This window comes from Perna viridis, chromosome 1 (assembly GCF_037379345.1).
Source record: "Perna viridis isolate PV_CMFRI_1.1 ecotype Kerala chromosome 1, ASM3737934v1, whole genome shotgun sequence".
NCBI lineage: Eukaryota > Metazoa > Mollusca > Bivalvia > Mytilida > Mytilidae > Perna > Perna viridis.
The window spans coordinates 7,695,613-7,716,658 of record NC_142445.1 but is presented as its reverse complement, the minus strand read 5'-3'; the positions used below and the strand labels follow the sequence as shown (position 1 = coordinate 7,716,658).

The window sequence follows — 21,046 nt, the reverse complement described above, 5'->3', positions numbered from 1 at the left end:
CTTGAGGTAAAGTTCTGTTGTTTATTTTTTGTGAGGATTTCAATGAGAAATATACAATGTCAATATTGTCTCTATCTACTCCAAGTCTTGGAATTCATTCAACTTATAATGAAATGTCAAATATAAGTAAAGTTCATACTGCTGATAAGGGCAGTGTAAAAATCCACTAAGAGAACTTCTTAATTCTTATCATTTTTTTATAAGTATTTCTTGGTAATAATTGATTTTAATCAAAACATTTCTTTTTCTACAGTAAAAAGACTAGATGATCGCCGTAACTATACTTTATTCTGTTCCTTATTGAAAGTGTATTAAATGCACTAATATAAACTTTGTTTATTAATGGATATTTCCAGGAGAGAATCTTAATATGAAATATCCTTGACAAATCATTTCCATAACTAAAGGTTTTCAATATATCATTCTGAGGAATAAAGCCGCAAAAAAGAAAATTGAGCAAGAATGATGACAAACACTTATTTCAGCAAAGGAACCTAATGTCAGACGAAAGACATCTCCAACAAATCTAAATGGTAGAAATAATATACCCTGCGATCATATTCAACACAATTCATAAATATTTGATGAAAAGAGGCCTTTACAAATCAAAGTTTGTAATTTATAATCATCTACAATACTAAAGGCATAAATAATTTAGGGTATTTCACCTCTGGATTCAGTAGTGGGTGATTTCAAAGGCATGCATCAGAAAAAAAAACATCCAAAAAGTGTTGACAAAACAATAAATCAAACTAAAATTATAACTTAGTCAAATTTAAATGCATTTTACATGTAAAATTGTTCTTTTTTTCTTTGAATGTTTTACACATTTTTGACATTAAAAGACAATGAAAGACAAGTTGCATTAGTTTGAACATATTAATCTAAGTTGCACCTGGCCTCCAAAAAGTGTCTAATTCTTAATAGTTTCTTCTAAGATGTAAAAAATCTAAATATTTTTACATTAACTTTACCAAAATGAATGTCCATGATTTCATAGTCAGTACAAATACAAACTGTCTTTTTACTGGTAATATCTGGATTAACAATCCAATTTTTTTAAATTAAATTTGGCTCATCAAAGAAGTATAACTAAAATTAGAAACTAGAATTAAAGCTGAACACATGCAAAGCTGTCCACATTTTGTTTAATGTCTTAAGACCAATACAGGGCACAAAAACTTGGAAAACAATCAAAGCAATACCTTACTTATTCAATGATACAAACATTGCACAACCTAATTATTAAAATTATTCAATTTGTTTGAGTTATCATATGATGAGCATGGCTAGATGAATGGATTGACTGGTATACAATAATACATCAATCACAAGACAGGCTTGATTGATGAAGATGGACCAACAGAAAACAGAAGAGAAGACCAAAAAAATTCCTTTCCTAGTTTTAAGTAGCATAAATATTTAGTAATAAACAGACACTCAAAATTTTTAACAACATTGTTAAAAACTAAGAGAGAAAAAAGGCATATGAAACAAATCAACACACACATTTACATCATAAAAAATGACTGGGACCCATCTATAGACACATGTACATCAAAAACATTGACTGGAACCCATCTACTGTCACAGGTATATCAGGAACCTTGACTGGAACCCATCTATAGATTCAGGTACCTGCCTAGTTGGTCTTGGAACATTTTCAAGGTAGAAAGTTAGCCAAAACATGTTATCTGACCACAAATAAAAAGTATGTTAACTTTAGAGTAGGCTGTGTCAATATTTACCATTTTCTTACCTAACTCTGCCTACTTTATATGTCATCTTAAATATTTGTCCTCTGATTAGGATCTAATTCATTCACTGTATTTACATTGCAGCCCTATTTAAGACTTTAAAGGGCTAATTATAACAGTGAAGAACAACAATTGTTATTATGCAAGGAAACTCGGGAATAAGACTCCTAAGAAAGTGATCTCAAAACCAACAACATGTCCCCAACCTGTAATTATTCTAAATTATGGGGTCTTGCCATACAAATACATATAAATGGATTCATTAAAAATACAAACTTTGTAATAGATCGTTTAGCAGAGAAATTATTCCAAGTTTTATAGAAACTCAATGGAATAGACATGGACTGCATTTCATCAGTGTTTATTGCTCAATATAGAAATAACTAAATTTTTCATCTTTCATTTCTAAATATAACAAGTATCACATTTACAAGAGAAATCAACAGACGAGTGTAAGTTCTATGTGTATCATTTAAAACTCATAACTACAAATGGAGGTTTTCAAACTCAAATGCCAATTTGAAAATGAATGAAGTTTTCTCTACTATGCAAACAACTCAAAATGTACGTAAACACACTAATGTGTGTACATGTACAAGAATGCAACCCCTTAGAGTGAAATACACTCCTACACAGTGTTCTGTGAGTTTAAATAACACAATACCTTGAATTCCATTTAAGAAATAGTCACAAGAACTAACTGGGCATCACTTCACAAAGCACAGGTAAGACAATATGTACAGGTAAATCATTAACAAACCAATGAGACTCACATGCACATAAGTCTTATGTAAGCTTTGTAAAGTGTAGAAAATCATCTAAATATAAGTTAGAAATAGACAGTTTTGTACACTGTACACACATCATTCATGGATTGAAGAAGGACTTCAATATGACTAACAGAAACTAATAAAGAATGCATGATACTTACTTTCCAAGGGGGTTAACACTGGCCTCAACACATCGGAGATATTTACAACATTTAATGTTCTCTGGCATATCAATAATTCCTGCAATTACATGAAGCTTTTAATTTTTGAATTATCAAATCAACCTCAATAAATTTTTGTATTAGAAACGTATCTGACCAAATAATAAAACTTAATTACATTTAACATATTTCTCTCTCAGAATATTAACTTTGCATATTTGTGGATTTCTTTCAGAAAAAAAAAAACATACTATTCCAGTCTCAATTTATATAAAATTTGTCTTCTCAATAGTTTTCATTCGTGGCATTCAGATTTAAACAAATCTACCATTTGATAAGAAAAACACTCAGCAACCATTTTTTTACATATTCAACCATTTTGGAAAGAGCATACATAAATTACAATTGACTAACCATTTTTACTGAGATCTAGCTCCTCTAAGTTGATAAGGCTGGCTATAGCAGGAGGGATCTCTCTTATTTCATTGTCACTTAAACTTAACTTCCTTATCCCATGGCAATAGAAAAGCTCCTACAAATTAAAATGGGCATGCTATAAGCCCCTTGATATAAGAAGAAGTAGAAAACCAGGGAGTATTTTACTTCTCCAAGAATGAACTAACATTTGGCTTTCAACTGTTCTGCATGTAATTAAGCATATAAGGCAAATATGTGCCTAAATTTATTTTTTTCATTTTTTGATTATTCATATTTATTTTTAATATTCAAAGTTTTAACATGCTATGTTTTTTTATTACATGTAATCCATGGTTAAACAACAAATGTTTACAAGCTTATGATAGATCTGTACTTTGTTTCAAACTTTCTACTCACTCTGGGTAAATCTCTTATTTGATTAGAATCTAAGTATAAATCCTCCAAGGTTCGTTCGACATTGAAAACTTCTGCTGGAACATCTGTCAGGTTAAAATGGCGGTAGTCTAATTCTCTTACATCTTCCTCAATCTGTGGTCGCAGACAAGGACACTTTTTTACAAAGCCAGCCATTTTTCTTCCTACAAGTGAAGATAGAAATGTCAGTGTCACATAGTCAGTATGCTTGCAGCTGATACATGGCATGAACATATAAGAAGATATAATTTGTGATGCAGTCTTAAGCAAAGAGGAGGAACAGAGAGGTATCTTTGACTCTACTTCTTAATTAGATTTATTGTTAATATTGTAAGATTAGTAGCAACATGTCATATTAAATTAATACTCATTTGAAATAAAAATGCAAGATATGAAGATTTTAAAAGGTCCAAGTATTTGGGTAATATGAGGCAAGTGTAATCTGTAAGAGGAAGTTAAAGTTGAATATATAGAAATATTTAAAAATTCTTCTTATCACTGTTTTTTCATCTTGTTGGTTTTTCTAGTCATCTTGATGCAACTTGTCATTTCTTGAAACTAGTGAGACCAGCATTACTTAGTCTGTAGTCATATGACATATCGGAAACAGAGAAAGTTATCTGAATTTAAATATTTACATATATTACAGACCATGTGATGAATGTTTTTTTGTGAAGAATATACCAAAACACCAAACTATGTATGGGAAGCTCTGAAAGATGTGACTTCCTGTCAGACTGAAATCAAATCAGGCTTTCAGTGTTACCAAACTACGACTTGAATTCACATTAAATACCGTTATGACGACATTGTTCCCTAATAATAAGCTTTTCTCTCCACAGTGGATATTTAAGATATAATGAAAATAGTTCAACCTGAAAATACTTCAGAAAGATGGTACTTGAAGTAATAAAAGTCTAGCTGTTCTGAATATGACTGAATTCTAACACACAGTACTACTTCTGATGCTAGGGCAAATTATTTTCAGTTTTATTACAAGAAGGGATTGTAGTGTACAGAAGGTATTAGGTCAAAAGAAGGAGTGTTCATAGGAAAAGAATATTTCTTAAGTTCTCATATCATAACCATGCGATCATAACATCCTTTACAATCTGATTCATAACACATTACACCAACAAAACAAATACTATCATCACATACATAGTGTAAAATTTGATTGGAAACTGACCACAAGTATTCGATATTTAAAATCCAAGTTAATTAAAGTTGAAAATTAAAGAGCCATTTTTATTAACATTGAAGATTAAGATATAAGACCAAAATCTGCTTTACTGATTAATCTAAAGTTGTTTGTGATATGACAAGCCTTTTACAAAAATCTTCCGTCAAACCAAGACCTTAATCTTCAAGAAAACAATCTACCAATCTTGCATTAAAATTAACTTTCCACTACATTGTTGAATTATGCCACATGTCTTAAAGGACAATAGGATATGATATATGATATACTTACAATCTAATAGAGAAATAGGCCATCTCTTCCTGCCATTTACATTTTATTGGTCAGCATGACAAGGGGATAAGGGCCAAATGGGTCTTAAATGTATTGTTTTCTAAGAAGTAGAGTTATTTAAAAATCCAAGCACAAACACTAAAATTGTCTTTACAGACAGTAAGACATATGTGATACCTCAGTCCTTATCTAAACCTCTTCCAAAACTTATTGAAACCAGAATTTCTGACAGTATGTACAACTCTATAAATTTAAGTAAATATTTGGCATAAAGTTTTATGAGAATCAAGAGAGTAATATAGGAGGAACAACTTCCGACAGCAAGCATAAAATAACCAAGTCTTGTCAAAACCATAACTTATGAGAGAGTACACTACAGTAAAGTCTATCTATACTATCAGGCATGGGTGTCATAAAAGAATCTAAAAGGGACATTTTTCTCAAATCCTAGATTTCAAGTAATTTGATTGGTCAGATTTGAGTTGAGGAAGGATTTAAGGAAAATCTCAATTTGAGATTTTTTCTGAAACCCAAGCAAGGTATCTTTAAACAGTACAGGGTACAAAAGGACTGAAACCTGTAGACAATTTTACAGGCTATTTATAGAGGTTAAATCTGAAATTCATGAAAGCAACAAACCTACATGTAATTTTCAAGTGGTTATGATATAAATGTAATTTCATCCTTTCTTAATTCTAATGACCGACATGAATCATTTTTCAGTACACAAAGGAACTTCTTTCAAATGGTTTCCTATTGAAGAGCAAATCTGAAAGTGGTTCCTATTCATTGAGAGGTTTCTAAGACAAGTGTAAGGACATGAAAGTAATCTAGATATTCAATTTTTGAACATAAATATTCTCACACAGAAGTTTTTTTTTGTAGAAAAGTCTAGACCTAGCTGTGTAAATAAGGAATACAGTACATTTAGTCTATCTATACACTTCAAGTCAGTGAGTAAAGGGGTGCTAAACCTGCTTAGACAGATAGATAACTGAACTTTAAGATCTTTATTTACCAAGACCCCCCACTATCATAAAAAAAAAACCAATGTGATGAAATGTACAACATGACACATTCAATTATCCAAAAAAAGTTTGCAGGGATTAAAAAGTGTGCAAATAGCTATTACCATAAGTCCTTTACCTCACGTATGTTATGTTCCACATACTAAGCTTAAATACTTCATGTATCAGGGTTGTCATTACACCGCTTATATACAGATGGGTACTAAATACATACTATATAACTAGGCTCTTAGTCACACAGTTTTATAAGCACTATTGTATGCATGTAAAAATCCTATCGGACCATAAATCTACCATGAATTCTCACAATCTCAGTTTGACTAAAATCCAATTACTTTATATTGGATTAATTCAAGTAATCCTATAAATAGATTAACAAATGCTTTAATTAAACTTTTAAGCAGATGTCTTTATCAAAACTATTTAAAGGAAGTACGGAACCACAAACTAATTATACATTTTGTCTCTCTTGAAAAAAGACAAGTTTCACTGAAAGTATCAACATATATCAAGAGTTGATCTAACACATTCATCTGACCCAAATACATTGTGTGCTTATTAGAAATATCTGATCAAGATCGATTGGCCAACAAAGCCACTGTCAACTCTGTACCCTTGAGTAGTGTAACAACAATTTAACCTTAAAAAAGAACTTAATGAACTTGAAGAAATATTTAATTATAAAGCATCATTAGTTTATTGGTAGGTAAATTCTTTCAAGTAATGTCAATATGACAATTTTCTTGTTCAAAGACAGACATTCTGAGGTGCCATCTATTGAGCACACATTCGTGTTAATATAGGTCTGAGAATGTTGAATGCCTTAAAATTACCTCTTAGTATTAATCAAAGGTCAAAATCATTAATCTTAAGTTGATAAATGGACTTTAATTTGGGATTCTTTTCAGAAATCTTCGGGAAAAAGTATACATTTGTGAGTTGATCTAATACTTAGAAAACTTGAGCAAACTTTCTAACATTATGGGGGAAACATATGTCCCAATATCCTGAATAACTGAGTATTACTAGTGTAACATGTAACTTTGTATTGAACTGCACCTTTATAGATTATATAAATGTACTACATAGTAAGATAACAGACATAGTGACACCTCCTCTTCTATATAGTTTTATACAGTTCAATCCTATTCATTTACAAAGTAAATATCAATACGAAAACTTGATTAATGTAGCTTCTGTAGCTGAAATGATAGAAGGTCACAAAAAACACTTTTGCAATATTTTTTTAAAGGAATCCCCACAAGAATATTAAAAAACTTCAGAAAAATACTACTTCCAGCTAATAAACATTTTTTTTTCAACAAATTCTGACCAAAGTTACCATATTAAAGAAATGTTTGTGCATGTGAGACCGTAGATTTATATTTCCATAAAATCTGTAAATCAGCTACTCAAGCTCATTCCATCAAGGAAATGTATCATCAAGTTTCTTTGAGTCAGTACGTGACTTCCAAAAGATATTCAACTATAACTTTTAAAACCTGGACATAAAGTATATCAGCTTTTCATTCATTCTATACAAGGCATCTTTCCAAAGCTTATGAACAAATAACCAGAGTTAAACTGCTCTGATGACAAATTGGCTTGAGCCAGGAATTTATTACTAAGATAAAATCCAATGTTATTGAAACCTGTATTAGCTCTTTGTAGGAATGGATTTGTGTCATTCATAAATGGAAGATATTAAATATAGGTCGACTGAAACAGGTATCGTAACTTATATTTTGGTGTCATTACAGTCACAGGAGAATAGAAAGAATAGACAGTACCGATGGTGCCTTACAAACAATAAAGGTGCTAATGAATAAAAAATAAAGATGTCCAGGACCTTTTGGTAAAATTTGTCTTAACAATGAAAAATGAGCTCTCAAATTTCAATTAGAGGGTAAGTTATACTTGCAGTAATTTTTCCATAAGTGGTTAAGTTCCAGTTTAAATAAGAAATATGTCATATCTTAGGTAAGACATCTGCTTAAATTAGGCAAAACTGATAACATTATAACATTATATTGTAGTTGCAATTTAAATGAAAAATGCAAAATTTAAACAGGGAAATTTTAAATGGAGGAATAAATAAAACTTACATCATATAAAATTTGGTAACAGCCTAAACTGATCCCAGACAGAAACATGACACCACACTAAAAACACATTGATAATGCCCCATTACAGTCCTATCATTACCCAAGTTTCTATCCCTCCAATTTAAATGTATTTTTGTAATGTAAGCTGTTCTCCATAAATCACCAGCATAATGGTTAAACACAAGGTTATCCCTCACCCAGATCACTATGGGAATGTAAAACTTATATGACACTTAGTCCCAGCATGAGTATTTTGGTTTATATGACACTTAGTCCCAGCATGAAGTACGTTTACGTACCTTTCTGTACTTTACTATAGGAGTTCCACACAAAAAACCCTCATTTCTGATTGATAGTTCAACTGAACCATTCCCTGGTAGTAAGCTACATGTAATACATTACAGTTTTATTATGAAACACAATATGTGTAACTGGGCACCTTTTTAAAATGTTCATGAGCTAAACATTTAATATATTGATTTGTACCATAATGATTCATATGTACCTATAATCCAAGATAATAATGTCATTTGCTTTTATCAACATTTAGTGCTTATGTACAGAAACTTAGATTTTGATGTGAGGAATCTACACGGTATGCAGTGTACAGCATGTCCATGTTGCCTTAAAACCTAAGTCCACTAAATTGTCTTCTTTACAGATAGCAAAACCCGTACATATCACGGACCCATCATACTTCAGACATATTAATTGGAAATGGCAATATTAAAACAAGATGAATATTTGTCATAATATATTTACATTTGACACTTTATATGATAAGAGATGACAGACATGTTCTTGGTATCTGGGGACCAGTAGATGGAAAGAATTATTCTAGGTCCACCCTCAGTATGTTAAGTGGTAAAACTTACATGCAAAACATTGTTACTATGAAATTATGACTTACATACAATGTTTTATTATGTTTACTTTTAAAATGTAATAAATTTGTTGTCATTTGTGTGTGACATTATGGAGCTGTAGAACTTGAAATGGATTTCAAGATGATCAATAAAGATTGAAAAACTAGTCAGTTTTTGGACATATTTTCAAGTTTTTCAAGCAGGACATAGTACTCACAGTATGAAAGAACCTGTATATTTTATAGACTTATCCAAACAATGTATAATAATAATAATAATAATAAAATCTTTATTTCAAGAGGGTTACACAGTTAGTTTTCAAGCTAATCTTCCCTGAGGCCCTCACACACAAAAACTATATCTACTAGAAATTAAAAATAAACAACACAGCACAAAAACAAAAGCTGATTTGACAATACCAAATCACTTTAAGATAATACAATATAGAGCATTTAAAGCGTAAGCAGCAACAATTTTCTCTTTTAAGATACTCTTTCAAAAGTGTTAAGGTACTTCTTTAGATTGATTTTGAATGAGTTGTCAGTGGCTTGATTATGTAAATGTTTGGGTAACTTATTCCACAAGACAGACCCAGAATGTATGAATGAATGTCTGAAAAGTTCAGTTTTAATTTTTGGGATTATCAAATTTCCTTGTTCAGCATTTCTTAGTGAATAAGGTTTGTTTCTTGAAACATAGTTAAACTTTTCTGATATGTAGCTTGGTGCTTCCCCATGCAGAGATTTATAGATTAACAGGTATTTGTGATAATTTTAATCCTTGTTTCTACTTTCATGATTCCTAATTTTTTGAACAAGGGTTCTGATGGAGAAAAGGGTTCAGCATCTAGAATGAGGCGGACAGCCCGTTTTTGGAGTTTAAGAATTTTGTCTAATCCTTCAGAGCCACAGCCACTCCATACAATACAACAGTAGTCAAGAATTGGAAGAATGTACCCATTATAGAAAGTTTTTCTCATTTCAATGTTCAGATATTTCTTAATCTTTGCTAGGAGATACAATCCTGATGGAATATTAGAGCATATATGATCAACATGACATTTCCAGCTTAGAGTATCATCAATTTTTACACTAAGTAGTTTTTCACATGAAGAAAATTTTAAAGCTTTATCATTAACTATTAAGGAGGGTATATCAACATTTGACAGTTTTTGTCTTGTTCCAATAATCATACACTTAGTTTTATTAGGATTGATAAACATACAGTTATTTCTACACCAGTTTTCAACTTTTCTTAGATCATCTTGCACATCCTATATCTATATTAGTGAAGATTTATAATACATGCATTGACCACAGACATGGTGTGTCTACATAATATCATCAGCCTTGTGAAACTGAATAAAGCTATGGTAATGTAATATTCTGAGATTAATTTACCATATTCTTTAATTCTACAGTGCAGAGGCCATAACCAGTAACAAAAAAATTGCTTTATTTAATGAATAAGTTGAAGTAACAAAAAAATGAATATTTGGAAATATTAGTCAAACCCATAAATCTTTGCTCTCATAATTTTGCTGAAGATAATATTAAAGTGTTAATAAGAAAAAAATACATGTATATGTATACGAGTAATTAAAGCTCAGTACTATTTACTGTCATATTTCTTTTCCTTAAGTTGTGTCCAATTCAATACAATGTTGTAAGAACTTGCTATAGGAATAACACAAAATAGATCTTCCTACTTCATAGGTTTGAGTTAACTGTTTTTCTTACGAACCAGTATATTCATACTTTTAAATATTTAGTACTAAACTTATTGTAATAAATAAGGAAATTATTCAGTCAGAATCTTATACATGTACATGTATATGTATTAACACTGAGCATCATTATACTAATAATCACTCACATTTATTCTGTCGAAAGACTTTTTTTTAATAGATTAAATCTGTCTTGGCGAAAATTAATGAAATGTGTTCTATTTCATAGAATTGGGAAAAAGATTGATACATATTTAAATACCTGCAATTGATCTTCGTCTACCCATTTTTATAGTCCACAACTAAATCACTATAAATTGCATTTTTAAATCCATATTAAAAAGATGCACAGATCCATACTCTCACTTCACGTGTCCTTTGCACTATGAAACTTTTGTGTATATTTATTCCCCCTTATGGACAAGTCAAGTCCTATCTAAAGTATTAACTCAAGTTTATATTATTTCTCATAAAACTTCATAAGAACCAACAACACACTGAGATTATAAATCCCACAAAACAAGTATTATCTTTTTATAAGATTCACAAGTTAGCTGCTGCGTTAATCCAATGTCCACGAACCCTGTTAAAAATCCACAATTTATCGACCTAACATGCCTGATCTCCTGCTGGCCTTTCACAAAGCAAATTATTTAATCGGGACTTTAATCTTAAAGTTTTTGTCCATCTAAGGTTATTGATATTTATCGACATAATATTTGAGCTATTACCCATAAAGAACGTCAATATGAAATAATGGTAAGGTTTATTGGGGCGGACTCTCTACATGGAATGGTTGAGTTGGCAGGCACTACCCACTGTAAACTACTCCACATTACTCCATTACATTGAACTGAATTTGAAATACATGAGTGAGTCTAACCTTTTTTCAATTACAAAGATCTAAGTATGATTGATGGTTAAAAGAATTATGTTTTTAAATGTAAATTTGCATGGATATTGGTTTCAATGGTGGAAGTCATGTCAATATAATGCTCCTATTGAATAACTATACATTCTACCTACATGTATATCTACATTCTAAGTGCCACATAGCAAACATTTTTGAAGGATATGAAAATACAAGATAGGTATTTGGTTTTTTAATACACTAAGAATGACAAACATTTTTACTTTTTCAGATACCCCCAGGACTGTCATCCTACTTTACATTCTATTGATTTGTATGCTCAACAGTTGTTGGAAAATAGTGACCCTGTCTGTCCCTTTTTGGGTATTAAATCTTTTCTTTAACAGAATGCTTTGTACTAGAGAATGCAGTTTGAGTTGGATTAACTATAAGGATGGCTTTTTTCACTTTGAAAGTCGGATGCTGAAGTATATATGACCTCACCAACAACTTCCTCTAGTCTTTAATTAAAAAGCCTTGAATCTGTGATATTAATAAACTAAAAATGGTAATGTGTTTTCTGCATACTGACCCCCCATAAAACATCAACACCTGATTTACTCAAACCAGGTACCCTCTTGGCAAAAATGGTGATACACTTAAAATCAAATGAACAGTTTCAGTGATGGTATTATCTGATCACTGAAGACTTATTTATGGTATTAACGTAGGAAGTCCACAAAAAATATGTACATGTACATATACAAACTGTATTTTATAAAAGCCAACAGATTTGAAGAGGCAACCTCCGATTCCAAATGACATTGACCGCAGGATTTACATGAACTTCTGTTTTTTTTTTTTTCATTTCAAACTTGACTGTCAGAAATTACAATTTTTAGTACATTGTACAATGATAATACAAGTTTTCTTAGGTTTTTGATGGTTGAAGAAGTTATTAAAAGTTGGTAATAATTAATTCACTGGAGTACAACAATGTTGCCATTTTGTAACAGCAATGAATCTATAAATAATCACTTATCACAAGAATGTCTTTTTTTTTGCTAAAGAATATACATCTACATAGTTAGAAGCAGTCTAGATGGCAATCAACAAGCTTTGAATGGCCTACATGTACATAGAAGGAATGAGCACCAAGCTTCTGAGAACCCAACATATATGTCACTAGAACAAGCGTCCAGTTTCTGTTTCTGTAAGGCCTATGTGTATGTGTTATGAATGAGAATCAAATTTTTGTAAGGCCTATGTGTATATGTAAGGAATGAGCATCAAGCTTCTGTAAGGCCTAAGAATGAGCACAACAGGACAATCTGAACAGTTGTGGCTTAGTAAACTGGGCTGTCAAAACCTGTCACTGCAAATGTCAACAATCATACACTTTAATAGAAGATAAACCAATTTATTCATTGAGGAAATATTTACTGACACAGCAGGTCAAGTGGTATTTAAAATATTGGATGAACTGTGGGTAAAAAACAGAGTAGAAAATAGAAGTAGATTCACAGATCCACATGGTGTTAACCTTTAACAACAGACTGCAGGCCTGGCAAAATGCTCTTCTTTTGTGAAGTGCTCTTCATTTGTAAATGGTGTTGATCAGTTGTAGGGCACTTGAAACTACCATTTCATAAGCAATAAGGTTATTTTAATTGATGGTGTCCTCTTATACAAGATGGAAATTTTAACTATAATTTACTTTCTGAAAATTTTGATAGTTTTCAAAATTGCCTTCAATATAAACTTGTTTAAGTGAAATTACAAACCAAATTTTGAAATTATTCCTATCAAAAAGGAGCCAAGATCTTTTTTGAGAATTTTTTTCAGTACATGCAATAGTAATTCCCAATTCTCAATGTATGCAATGAAAATCAAAGCGCCAAAAGCTTTGAACCTCAGAAGTCATGAGATATTTATAAGTAAATGTATTTTAAAAACTTTATAATCCGCTGATGGTAATTTGCTCTTTCTGTATTTCTAAAAAGACTAATTATTTACAACGGGATCAGCACTTTCACCTCTAGTAAAACCACACATCCACACAATTTTGTTTTATTATATTTTGTTTAGTTTCGTTTTGTTTTTATTTTGTTTCTCCAAGTGTAAACTTTACAACCTATTAGGTTTAAATGTTTAACGTTTTAACATTTTTAAAATAAAATAAAGTTAAAACTTCTATACATGTACATGTATTTGAATTTTTCTTTGGCAATCAATTATGAAAATACACTTTCAGTCGTATATTGTAAAAACGGGCAATGTATTGATACGGAATCATTAATTTGATACATTTTCATATTCATCCGCCAGATTTCTTTCGGGGTGGAAGTACTTTTAAGGCGGTTATCAACCAGAGGTCATTTTAATCAACATCAGATGGTTATAAGACTAAGAAGCCACATGACTTCCAAGTAAAAATCAAGTTCCAGTCTACCAAAATTTATTACATTATATGCCTGTGATTTGCCTTGTTTTTTTTTCAGAATTTCAGTCCCCTTCCCACAGAGAAATATGCTCCAAATTTCCCAATTGTGACTTGAATCATCATCTGAAGATTTGCACATTGATTAAAACGGATATTTTTAAGATGTACAAAAAGCTTATCTGCAGTCTGTCAAGCAGTTAAGGTTACCTAATAGAATTTTGCAGTGCTCATTAAGTATTATACTTAGAAAATATTTTTCAAATACTGCATAAAAATCCTTGCCCTGATGTAAACAGATTATCAATATAATTAAAATTGTTCCATTCAGTCACTGAAAGTACATATATGTAGGTGTCTGAATGGAACAATTGATAGGTCCAATTTTTATTAGATTGAAAGATTATTTCCCAAAGTCACATTTTTCAAACTCTTTTCACCAATGGCATAGGCCTTGGGTCCTTTCCCCAGGAAAATCTATGTATGCCTTGTACGTTTTAATCTACACATCAAATTACATGTAGAAATTAGTTTGATTAATACATGTAGTAGCCAATATAATTGTTCACTACAAGTAATACAAAAAATTCATCCAAAAGAACTAAGTCGAAGGTCAGTTCTGTAAAACTGTTTTCAATAGTATTATGATTAACTAATTATATCAAAATCACTTCCAAAATTAATTGACACTTAATATTGGACTTGCTGACTGATGAATGAAACCTTATCTATAAACCAGTCCACTTTTGCCAGAAAAACTGTGAACATGGGATGTATTTCTTTTTAATCAACAGCTTAATGTATGGTACAGCAAGTGAAGTGCCAGTCCCCCTTTCATACTTAAAGTTCAATAACTGTGAAAATTGTGTTCTTATTTGCCAAAAACAGAAATGTGACAAAAACATTCCTGACCTAGTTTGCCACAAAGATTTACACACACAGAACTTATTCCTACCATTTACAAATACTCAAAATAACACAGTTCTCTTTTTAATCATTATCAGGAATTTATTTAACTAAACCCAAATTTGTGATCTGTCTATCCTTGAGTGTTACTACCATAGAGTTGTATGAAGTAATTACCTTTCTGTGAGCCTATCATTTTACAATACACTTTAAGAAAACAGATCTCTGTAAAATATTTGATTTAAGACCAAGGTATGACATTTTAAGAACTACAAACTTTTTTTAAAGTGCAGTGTACAACACAGCTTTTGTTACCAATGTTCAAATATTTATTTAGAGTTCACAATAATACAGTGTTGTTCATCATTGTACAATGTAAACTTGTGTCAACAAAAATCTTTCATATAATTGAATTGGATTTTAAATCTCTATGGAATTATTAAGCAAAAAAGCTAACCTTTAAATTTCAAGTATAATAAAAAAAAGAAATGTAAATGTTTGTTGCTTATTTATCAGTCTTAAGAGTCTTTTCCATCTGTTTTGAAAGTAATACACTGGATAACTTCCAACACAAACGAAAATCCTACATGTATGTTTGTAAATACATGCATGTACAAAATTTACTTGTTCCATCAATATTAACATAAGAAGCCTAAGATCAAATTTGAACAATCAGTTACACTTAATCATGTTATGTCTGCTCCACTCTTTTTACAGTTTAAAGCCCAATAAATCTGAAAGACAATTCTGGAAACAAACATTAAAAATCAAAACTGGGTTCTTCCCATGAAGACAAATATTGATTGTATCACAAAATTATATAAATCAAAGAAAATTTTTTTAAAAGTTATTGTAAAATATCTGGACAGATCACAACATCCTGAACTTAAAATACAATTTCATGAAAAATCACTTTTACAGACTCTGTAAAATAATTTAACAATTCAAAATGAAAATTACAGTAAATTAAATATGGATAAAAAAAGTTCTAGTCTCCACTTTATAAAATATTTAAATGTTTGCAGTCTTTACACAAATAAACTGCCCATTTAATGTAATGCCTAATGAAAAGTACATAAACAAGAATGTAGTTTAAAAACTTCATAATAATGAGAATTTTTTTAACAGTGACAACTGTTACATTTTGTACATGTAAATACAACAAATGCATATTAGGGCATGACCATGACTACTGGTAACTTAAGTCAATACCAGTACATGCATGTTACAAGAGGTGCCTGTGGAGCTAATATGAGACAGGTGTAATACATTGTACATGTAAGAGAAAGCCAATCTCATTCTGTGGATATTTTACTTTTGAAATGAAAAGAAATATTTGATTTTTTAAAATTCAACTACATGTAATATGTTCATTTTCTTATTTAACAAGATGTGAAACAGCTTAACTTTCGATCCTGACTCAAATACGTTTGTCTACCTACAAAGACTTCAACCTCTACTACTTCACACATATAACTCATACATGAACAAAATGTATACTGTAAGTACAGTACATGTCATATCCATATCCACTAAATGGCGAATCTTTATTGTATAAACACATACATGTACATGCATACTTCATGTATGTGCAATGAATTTCTATTTATTTCCTATCTCAATGAAATACTCTCAGCAAAATCAATTTACAAATGTCACATTATGTAGGTCATATTCATGATATAGAGCTCTAGAATTCCCATTACCCTAAGAGAATTTTAGACAAGGAAAGTTTGCATTTCCACTGCGGGAAATTAAATTCTTATGCATCACTTTCCTGTTGAAGGAACTACAAATTCTTAGAGCACTGTGAGAACTCAGTCAAGTACAATTTTTAGAGCTCCTTAGTCCTACAATTGTATATCAAATTGATTTTACATAGATAAGTAAAGCAGATACCAGAGACAATGAGTACCAACAGTAGGAACATTGATGTGTAAAACTACCATCTTTTCTGCTACAAGTGCTAGTACTAGCTACAAAATGTACTTACAAACGTATACTGCTATTCATGGGGATAACACTTTGTTTAGATAATGATTTTATACAATAAAATAAAAAATACAATACCAGTGTTCTTCCCATGAGTAAATGCATATTAAATGAAAAAATGAATTCACGAATATGTATACATGCATTTACTCATGCATGTACATGTATCCTGTGTTTATCAGGAATGGAGTAAACAATAAACAATAATCATTAGAACCTGAAGCTGTGCTTCAACAAAAGACAGCATTCTGTTTGACAGTAAACAGCTTAACATACATTTTAGTTTCATTTTGTCCTTAACCTTTTATACAAAAAGTTTTCCTACAGTAAGTTATATGTGACAACAATTGAAGGAAATCGATTGCATTCAATGGAGACCGTCATAACAAGATCGTAAATATCCTCACAATCCCTATTTCAATTTCACCACATCGCTTTGCATTTTGTATTATGATTCAACATTTTGTGTGGATTAAACATTAAGGTAAAAATCATTGCAATGAATTCTAACCACATGTCTAACACGTCATGCAGAGTTGTTGCTGCTATATATATGTAATTTGATTGAACATTTTTACACATCAACTGTTATTAAAGGTAAAAAATATTCAGATAAAAATTCTTGTAGGATAAAATGGATTTTTAAACTTTTTTTTTTTTAAATCATTACATAATGTACTTCACAGCTGTCTAAACATTTTGTCGTTTTTGTGTGTACATTGGATATGTATTTTGATGTGTACATGTACATAAGAGAGTGTTCATTTTGCACACTGGTTTCTGAGAATTCATGGAAATTATTTACTATTTATAATACATATGTACAGTACATGTATTTCACATTTTTTAAAGGTACAGTTTTATGGCATTCCATACATGTACCTGAATTTTAATTCCTAAAGGATTTTAGACAACATGCATACTGTCCACCTGTGTTAAGCAAATTCTGATATACATGTATTATACATGCTGTATGGGTACAAAATAATGTTTTAAAGTGAATAGTATTCCAACCAAAACTTCCCACAAATCTTACATTTTTATGTGGTAGATTCTAAATTTTTCATTCTTCACTTTTTAGTCACTTCTGTATTTATCCCTTGCTTTCTTAAACTGATTATCATTTTTTTTAAATTCAACTCTACAATGTGCATGTAATTGTATATTAAATTTTGGTCAAATATTTCTGTTTGCAGCCAAATAAATTCAATATTAAGAATTTATCATAATACAATTGCAACCTACATATACCTGATATCAGTATTTAACTGTTCTTAGGATGAGACGTCATTTTCTAAAACAACCTGATTTTTTTATGATACGAGAACCCAAAAACATATTATTAATTAATTTTACCTGGCAATTCATGTATACCAGGAAAAAATTTAAAAAAAAAAAACTCGAAATATCCTCAATTTAATAACAAGACACTTAGGAATTCACAGATATTTGTTGAAAAGACGTGATAAACTGATAAATGCATTAAAAAAAATTGCAAATTGATTTGCACACAGGTAGAACAGGTAAAATTGGACGGGTGAAAATGTCATCGTTATTTAAATATACCTACCTCAGTATCATTTCGTTTAAACATTAAATATATAATATGAACAGCTAAATCCTCAATAGTTTACAATAAATAAATAATCAAAGGTAACGTTTTGTTGTAATCCATGTGTATCGCCATTTTAACAAATCACGTGATTACGCTAAGTGATAACGAGGCGGGTATCAAAGGAGCAACGGAATTACCGTAAATATTCTACTAATTCACAAAATTAAGAATACAAATGTTCTTGTAAACGATTTGAAACACGTGCGGGTGACTCCCAACCTATATTTTATGGCAATATTTTTCACAAAGCACCAAATAAGTTGACTAAACCACTGAATAGTCTTATTCGTGAGCAGGGGCGTAGCTGCCTATACGCAAAACGCAGTTGCGTACTTTCGGAAAAAGTAACAAAAATAAAAACACACATTTTAAAGATGAAATAAAGGTTTTATGCAATGACAAATCCTTTTTAATATATAATGATACTCCAATATACACCATAAAGTAATTCGCGATATCAAAACCATCAATTCCGGAAATGTTGTACTTTTCCGCGACCCCCCCCAACCCCAAGACCCCTCGCCGTAATTTTGCGTACAACTAAAACAGGCCTAGCTACGCCCCTGTTCGTAAGGAATACTTAGCAATGATTTATGAGGGGCTGTCCATGTAAAAATCAGGCAGATCCTATTTGATATGACAGGAACGAGTGGCACAAGGCAAATTTCATCGCACGTGATATCCAAATGAAAGTCGAAATGTATAATTTCGTTTCGAATTGACAATGGATGGCTTTTGATTTTGATGTTCCCTAACAAAGCAACCAAATTCTGCTCAAATTAAACAGTTATCTCCATTTTTTCCTTATAAATTCCAATGCTTTCTATGTAATTCATTTTTTCTTTAATCATTGCAGTTAATGCAAAGCCAACATTCAACTTTGAGAATGAATGCATTTCTGATATGAAATAGGTAAAAATATTTTGGACATAAAATTTGTTGTGTCCTTATTGTATAACTTATGATGTACCGTGGTTCGTAACCCCGCATGAGAAAACATAACTTTTCGTAGATTTTTACTGGACTGGAGCTGGCATGTCAGTTCACTGCTGGTACTTGGTCCTTTATTTGTGAATTTGTGTAACGTGTAATCTGTTTCCTGATTTCTGTTTGAACAAGGGACTCAGACATTTTTTAACTGATTTCTAGGATGGATTTGTATAGTATACAGTACTAATAAAATCATCGTTTTTATGTATACTTAATCGAGTAATATTTTTTCCATTAACATCATGTAACAAAAACATTGTCTACTATACATGACAAATAGATTATCGTACCAGCAGACAAAGACCAAAACAACATTTTTTTGTCTGCAAAACGTTTTACATCCAATGTTTATTATCAGAGTTAGACGTAGAAAATAATAACAGTGATAAGACCTATACTGCTACCACACTCTCCAAACAAGAGATTGTGGAAAACCATAAATCTGTGCTATCCTCTTTTGGTCCCTCTACCAAGGACGATGATTGTGATTTACCGTCTATGTACTGGGTTCCTAAACTCCACAAAAATCCATACAAACAACGTTTCATAGCCGGATCTTCAAGTTGTACCACCAAACCTCTTTCAAAACTTTTAACTTCTATACTCACAACTGTCAAAGAGGGTCTACTGTCCTACCACGATACTTGTTACTCCCGTAGTGGTATTGATTCAATGTGGATCCTGAAAAATTCCAAAGATCTTTTGGATACAATCAGTTCAAGACTATTATCTGAATATAATAGCATTAAAACCTATGATTTTTCAACACTGTATACTTCTATTTCCCATACTCAGTTAAAATCCCGACTTAAAAACATTATACAAATATATAGTTCTTATATATAGATTGCTCATACTTTGTAAGAAATAATTCCAAATCATATTCCAAATATACAGAGGAAGATGTTTACAAAATGCTGGAATTTTCAATCGACAACATATTTGTCCAGTGTGGTGGACGTACTTTTTAACAAACGGTCGGCGTTCCAATGGGAACAAATTGTGCTCCTTTACTTGCTGACCATTTCCTTCATTCTTATGAGGCTGACTTTATAGCTGATCTGATCCGAAAGAATGAATATCGTTTAGCTAGATCCTTTAATCTCAGTTTCCGCTATATGGATGGCGTATTATCTTTAAACAATCTTTATTTCGGGGATTTGATACATCGCATCTACACCAAAGAACTTGAGATAAAGGATACTACAGACACTGTGAAGTCAGCCTCATATCTTGACCTACACTTAGAAATCGATGGTAAAGGAAAACTATTGACCAAACTTTACGACAAACGTGATGACTTTTCATCCAAGATTGTCAACTTTCCTTTCAGCTGTGGCAACATCCCTTCAGCACCTGCTTATGGAGTGTTCATAGCACAACTCATACGTTATGCCAGAGCTTGCCGAAACTACGCAGACTTTTTGTATCGCGCTAGAACTCTAACAAATAGGCTTCTGGAACAGGGTTATGTTGCTACAAGATTGAAGTCATCACTACAGAAGTTTTATGGT

At 31.2% G+C, this 21,046-nt stretch overlaps 1 protein-coding gene across 6 annotated transcripts in view; it reads right to left on the bottom strand.

Moving 5' to 3' along the window:
• The window catches only part of LOC148627063 (uncharacterized), a 55,094-nt gene extending 36,459 nt beyond the window's left edge, over positions 1-18,635 (bottom strand). For 3 of the 6 annotated variants that reach the window (XM_088566663.1, XM_088566698.1, XM_088566705.1), the window contains exons 1-4: positions 11,002-11,375; positions 3,523-3,704; positions 3,103-3,220; positions 2,689-2,767 (exon numbers count right to left, since the gene is read on the bottom strand). In XM_088566663.1, the coding sequence (XP_088422789.1) occupies positions 2,689-2,767; positions 3,103-3,220; positions 3,523-3,704; positions 11,002-11,026 (404 nt within the window). In that variant the 5' untranslated portion in view covers positions 11,027-11,375. Of the gene's footprint in view, positions 1-2,688; positions 2,768-3,102; positions 3,221-3,522; positions 3,705-11,001; positions 11,380-18,497 lie in introns of those variants that run through there. The other 3 variants (XM_088566680.1, XM_088566671.1, XM_088566688.1) reach the window with 3 other exon arrangements.
• Between the last annotated feature and the right edge of the window lie 2,411 nt (positions 18,636-21,046).